Genomic DNA, 6,272 nt, shown 5'->3' with positions numbered 1-6,272 from the left:
AGTAACCGAACTCATCTGAAAGTGTAGTTCGGTTACTTGTTCCAAACACGCAGGTTACTGAATTCTCTAATAATTTCTAGGAGTAACAGCGTTATGTTCGGTTGGTTCTCAACTAACCGAACTTTGGTGTACAAAGTTCGGTTGGTTCGCAAACTGCATGCACTTTTGATCTAACCGAACTTTACGTAATATAAGAGTATATAAGTTTACAAAGTTCGGTTCTTTCGCAAACTTGAACCTAACAGCTAGACAACCGAACTCTGAGTTCGGTTTCTGCGATAAAATTGTGAAGTTGCCGAACTTAACAAAAAAAAAAGTGAAGTTTTAGCATCGATTGGCTAAGTTCGGTTACTTTGTAGTTTTAAAATTTTTTGCGAACAAACCGAACTCTATTGGCTAAGTTCAGTTCTTTTGGAACTCAACATAGTGGCCATAACAACACAGTTCTGTTAGACTGGATTTGTTTTTTTTTTTCGGTTATAAGGGTGGAGTTCGGTTACTTTGTAATTTTAAATTTTTTTGCGAAACAACCGAACAGAGAGTTCGGTGACTTAGTTTTAACTCCAATGGAACCGAACTGTTCTTCGTGTTCTTCATTTTCAAGAAGTTCGGTTAGTAAACTAGGATTTTTTGGAAAATCGACCTAACCGAACATGGCTCTGTAACTCCTATTAAAACCCTATTTTGATGATTTCTATTCGATTGAAGCAATCAAAATCAAATTAAAGCGAAGGGTTTGTTGGAAAATACCTCCGGAGTGGTCCCATGGCAGAATCAGGTTGCGGCTGGCGTCTTTTATACTCGATAAAATTATTATGTAACCGAACTTAATTGTAATTGCATTGATGTTGTTACATTTCTTAAATAGGCGGTGGTGGTGGTGGTGGGAGGAGGTGGTGGTGGTAATCGGTGGTTGGTGGTGGTGATAATCGGAGGAGGTGGTGGTAATCGGTGGCGGTGGGCGGCGGCGGTGGTGGTAATCGGTGGTTGGTGGTGGTGGTAATCGGCGGTGATGGGCGATGGTGGTGGGAGGAGGTGGTGGTTATATATATAGGTGGTTATTAGATTGGTTTTAAATTAAATTAAATTAAGGATAGGTTAGTCTTTTCAACGTTTTAGGACACTCCTTATCACTATAGGGAAGGTGGCCTAATAAAACCATGATCCCCTCAAAAAAAAAAAAACCATGGTCTCTAAAAAAAAACATTGAAAGATAAGCCGTAGAAGGTGACAAGCCCAAAATATTGTCAACAACCAGAAACCCATAAAAAAAGAGTTTGTAATAGACTATCGATTCAAATTGCAATTCCCACTTTTACTCTAACCATTCTCAAACAAACCCAGTAAAACGACATAACCATAAGCTTCTTGCTATTGATTTTTAGTTTTCCTCGTTTCTTTTTGATTCTTATCACTAACCAGACCGAACCTTGTTGCTTGCGTTTTCACATACTTTTTTAGTTTGTTATCAAATCATTTCTAGATTATGCTTTTCCCAATATTTTAAGGATTTCTTTTCTTTTAGACTTTTATATTAAAAGACACAACAGTTTAACTAACTTATCCCATTCTCATGAAAATAAAACCAAATTTTATCAGAACTAGTTCTCATGTTTAGCATGATTAGATGATCCAATATGTTGCTACAAACCAAAATAATGAAACCGTTTACCTTTTCTTCTTTCTTGTTATAATGATAACAATGACCGATTTCTATGGCTATTTATATGATAATTCTCAACCCAAATCATCATCATTTTTGTGCATTCATTCCAATAATCAAAATCTCTTATAGTCTTCAACTATGATGGGTATTAGTAGAGTTCTATTAGTTGTTTTCTCACTAGTTCTTATTCTTGGCCTAGTTGAAAGTTTCGATTACCATGAGAAAGATTTGGAGTCGGAAGAAAGGCTCTGGGACTTGTATGAGAGATGGAGGAGCCATCACAGGGTCAGCCGCGACTTGAAAGAGAAACACAAGCGTTTCAACGTATTTAGAGCCAATATCCAACATGTTCACGAAACGAACAAACTGGACAAACCATATAAACTTAAACTGAACAAGTTTGCAGATATGACAAGTCATGAATTCAAGAGCTCTTACGCTGGTTCCAGAGTCAAGCATTACAGAATGCTTCATGGTCCTCGTAAAACTACTTCGTTCATGTACGAAAACGTCAGCGATCTCCCGGCATCCATTGATTGGAGGAAGAAGGGTGCAGTCACTAGTGTCAAGGACCAAGGCCAATGCGGTAAGCAGCTAAAACATGCATGCATGCTTAATCGGTGACTATAATTAATATCTTACGTTATCTTTCAACTAACATGGATGAATCTTGTCAAAATCGCAGGTAGTTGCTGGGCTTTCTCGACTATTGTTGGTGTTGAGGGTATAAACCAGATCAAGACGAATAAGCTTGTATCTTTGTCCGAACAGGAGCTAGTCGATTGTGATAACACTGACAATCAAGGCTGTAACGGTGGATTAATGGAAAACGCACTAGAATTCATCAAACAAAATGGAGGGATCACAACCGAACAAGACTATCCATATGTAGCACAAGATGGGACCTGTGATGCTAACAAGGAGAATGCTCATGTCGTGACGATTGACGGACATGAAATGGTACCTGCTGGTGACGAGGAGGCTTTGATGAAAGCTGTTGCTCATCAGCCGGTATCAGTTGCGATAGACGCCGAGGGTACTGATTTCCAATTCTACTCCGAGGTATATATATAACGTCTTCTCGCGAATCATACATATAACTTGTTAGCTTCATGTCATTTCACTAAATTGACATGCAACACTTATACATGCAGGGTGTATTCACTAGTCCAGAATGTGGAAAAGAGCTTGATCATGGAGTGGCGATAGTTGGGTATGGAACAACGTTAGATGGAACCAAATACTGGATAGTGAAGAACTCGTGGGGGCCTGAATGGGGTGAGAAAGGTTACATTAGGATCGAACGTGGTGCACGTACCAAAGGAGGCCTTTGTGGTATTGCTTTGGAAGCTTCATATCCGCTCAAATCTTCTCCAAATCCAACAACACCTCGTGCACGGTCTTCTGCTTCGTCCATTAAAGATGAACTCTAGAGTAGCCATCATGGTTATCAGTCTGTCTTTTCATAAGTGCATGTATTTGTTATCACAAATGTTATGCCGATATATGTAATAGTTCCCCTATAAGTTTCTATATAGTTTCAGTATGTTTGCTTGGAATGTAGATTGTATTGAATCCCCTTGATGTATGAGGTTGAATAAAGCTTCTTCTTTATTTTATTTTTTTTTACTTATGCAAAGCACGGAGCAGTTAAAATTTGCAAAATTTAGGCCTTTTAGTAGCAGCCCAAGCAAGAACAGAGTTGGCCTTACGGACCAACTTGGCCATCAAAGTGTAATCTACTTGGTTTAAATCTAATTTTCTTTTTACTATAAAAAGAAAAGAAATAAAAATAATAACAAAATGTTATCCATATAGAATTGGACTCAAAGCCTAGTAACCTGCACATCCAAAGATAACTTGTCGATTTGTCAAACAAGTAACTTAGTGGGGATATAAAATTTCAGAATGACTTCTAAAAAATAAAAAAAAAGTCAAACTTTCTGCATCCAAACAGGCTACAGGGAGCAAGCATCCAAACACCCTATAGGATCAAAATAATGATTCTCATATGCGCTCCTTGTAGGTGAATGTTAAGTTCGAACAGAATATCCAATATACGGCAACCGAACCTTACATGTAGTTCCTAGCAGTATACTATAGAGGTCTTTTCTTGCCCGGTAGGACAAGAAAAATTGCAGGTTGGTGCAATGAATTATTGCACGCAAATGCATGTTTGACCTTCAGTTGCATCGCTAAGTCTTGAAGGGATGTATGAAGCGTGTGAGGTATAAGGTAGCCTTCTTGTCTGCCTCATCTGACTCTTTAGACTTTTAATACGCCTGTTTGTTTTTCTACTGAACTACATAAGTGTAAAACCACCAAATTCGCAAACCCAAAACAAGTAGATGTGACATCTTAATACTGGCGAGTCAGACCCTAATCCAACATCAATTAGCAAACACAAAATTAGTTAAAAAGACCAAAATCAATAATTCCTGGGGTGAAAAAGATATCTAGATTTTGATATTATTTAAATGGACAAAAATATAAAAATAGCCAGGATGTAACCAGTTTCATCGTACTCATTTTCAAATACCTTTTCTTATTTTTAATTTACATCAGGATGCATCCAGTTTCATCCTCGCTATTTTTTAAGTTTAAGGCAGGATGAATCCAGTTTCATCTTTGCTATTTTTTTGTGTCCATTTCACCCATACTAATTTTTACTCGTCCATTTGAACCATGTTTTAAATTTTTTTGGACAAATGATCCATTTTCCGAAACCACAAAATTGGTCAAAAAGACCAAAAGTGAAAAATCCTGGGTGAAATAGATTCTTAGCTTTTGATACTGTTCATATAGCCAAAAGTTAGAAATATACTGTTTATATAGCCAATTTGGATATTTCACCCAGGAAAATTAAAACAAAAAAATATGTGTTACCTAAAATACCCCCGAACTTTTTAAACTCTTCTTTTCAAAGAGAATTTCTTTCTCTTTTCATAACTCCTCGTCCCTGAGCTCCTGAGAATTCCTCACCTGCAGATTTCGATCGAAAATTCAGAGCTCGTATATTGTTTTTTTCATATCTGGTTGATCAATCATGGTGATTAACGATGCTTGAATCGAAGATTAGATTACTCCACTTTCAAGTCATCTAATATCATCAACAACCAGTAACACAAATCAGTAAGTTTCAAGTTTCAATTAATCCAATTTTGATTTCGTTTTTGTCTAATTCTTTGTAATGCATATCTGGATATGTCGATTTTGAAGTTTCTTTATCAATTATAATGGGATTTTTGACTATCTTTTGGTTTTAGTTGTTGATTTTGATTATCTAGGGTTCTACTAATAACCAATTATCTTTTGGTTTTAGTTGGTGCATGTAAACGTGATTATTTGTTTATATCCAATCGATTGATTGTTTAAACCTGCTGAAACAATATACACATATTCAAGCCAAATTGATTAAATTGATAACAGAAAATAGGCTAGATGATGGATGCAACTAGATGTTAACTGAGATATGAAACTAGATGATGGATGAACTGAGAGATAACCAAATTTCGGTGTTTTGATGTGAACTGAGAGATGGCTATATGATGGATGAACTGAGTGATAACCAAATTTCATTGTTTTGATATGAACTGAGAGATTGCTATATCATGGATGAACTGATTGATAACCAAATTTCATTTTTTTGATGTGAACTGAGAGATGAAACAAGATGATGGATGAACTTAGGTCTGCAATTTGTTTTCTAAAATATTAATCTATTTAGAACTCAATTTCATCCATCATCTGGTTTCATCTAAAACTGGACTTTTGGAGATGCTTTTTTACTTTTGGTGTCTTTTTCAACTAGTCATTCAGATGTGGTTACTGAAAAAGATATGCGTATACATTTAAATACATAGTGGTATATACAAAAAAAAAATGGTAAATAGTAGTATGTCAAAGTGAAAGCTAGGCCTTACATTGTATGGATTCATCCTACACTTCAGTTATAGAGTTGTTGCAGAACATGGTGATAAGGTAGTCTGTCTGCCATTTAGAGGAGCTTCAGTTATACATTCAGATTCATAAGATTTGTTTTATATATTTATTGTAGATGGATCATCATTTTCTTCGTGTGGTTATCCGGGGGACGGATGCATGTCCATACCATGTTAATGTGAAGTCAACAGTTGATGAATTGAAGTCGCATGTTTGTTCTTATTGGAATAACATTTCACCGGACTCAATTCAGTTTGTATTTGACTATGAGGGAAGAAGCAATGTTGTTGACAGTGATGTGAAGCTATGTTCTTTCTTGTCATTGTGTATTGTTAACCAGTTGTCTTTCTTGGAGATTCGTTTATTTGAACGTGTTCCTCTTCGTGCTCCTGATTTTGTTCGTGAACCTACTACGAGCGAGTTTCGTTTAACACCAGACCCTAGCAGAGATCAGTTGGTTAATCCTTGTCATCTTCCGAGCAGCAGTAGAATGAGCGAGTTTCGTTTAGCACCAGACCCTAGCAGAGCTCAGTTGGTTAATCCTTGTGATATTCCGAGCAGCATTAGAATGAGCGAGTTTCGTTTAGCACCAGACCCTAGCAGAGCTCAGTTGGTTAATCCTTGTCATATTCCGAGCAGCAGTAAAGTTACTCCTACATCTACA

The 6,272-nt window shown here is 36.7% G+C and overlaps 1 protein-coding gene across 1 annotated transcript; it reads left to right on the top strand.

Annotated features, from left to right (window-relative positions):
- Positions 1-1,807: 1,807 nt before the first annotated feature.
- On the top strand, positions 1,808-3,179 carry LOC113360917 (vignain-like). Its single transcript, XM_026604342.1, has 3 exons — positions 1,808-2,252; positions 2,352-2,728; positions 2,821-3,179. The coding sequence occupies exons 1-3, from the start codon at positions 1,808-1,810 to the stop codon at positions 3,097-3,099; spliced, it is 1,101 nt and encodes a 366-aa protein (XP_026460127.1). The 3' UTR covers positions 3,100-3,179.
- Positions 3,180-6,272: the final 3,093 nt, after the last annotated feature.

The sequence above is a fragment of the Papaver somniferum genome, chromosome 3, assembly GCF_003573695.1.
Source record: "Papaver somniferum cultivar HN1 chromosome 3, ASM357369v1, whole genome shotgun sequence".
Classification (NCBI taxonomy): Eukaryota; Viridiplantae; Streptophyta; class Magnoliopsida; order Ranunculales; family Papaveraceae; genus Papaver; species Papaver somniferum.
This window is presented reverse-complemented; position numbering and strand designations above follow the sequence as displayed.

What these genes read in the sequence shown, in the direction of transcription:
- LOC113360917 (XM_026604342.1), top strand. Translation starts at nt 1,808, where the DNA reads ATGGGTATTAGTAGAGTTCTATTAGTTGTTTTCTCACTAGTTCTTATT. An exon ending in CAAGGACCAAGGCCAATGCG is followed by an intron (nt 2,253 to 2,351) that starts GTAAGCAGCTAA and finishes TCAAAATCGCAG; the next exon opens with GTAGTTGCTGGGCTTTCTCG. An exon ending in ATTTCCAATTCTACTCCGAG is followed by an intron (nt 2,729 to 2,820) that starts GTATATATATAA and finishes TTATACATGCAG; the next exon opens with GGTGTATTCACTAGTCCAGA.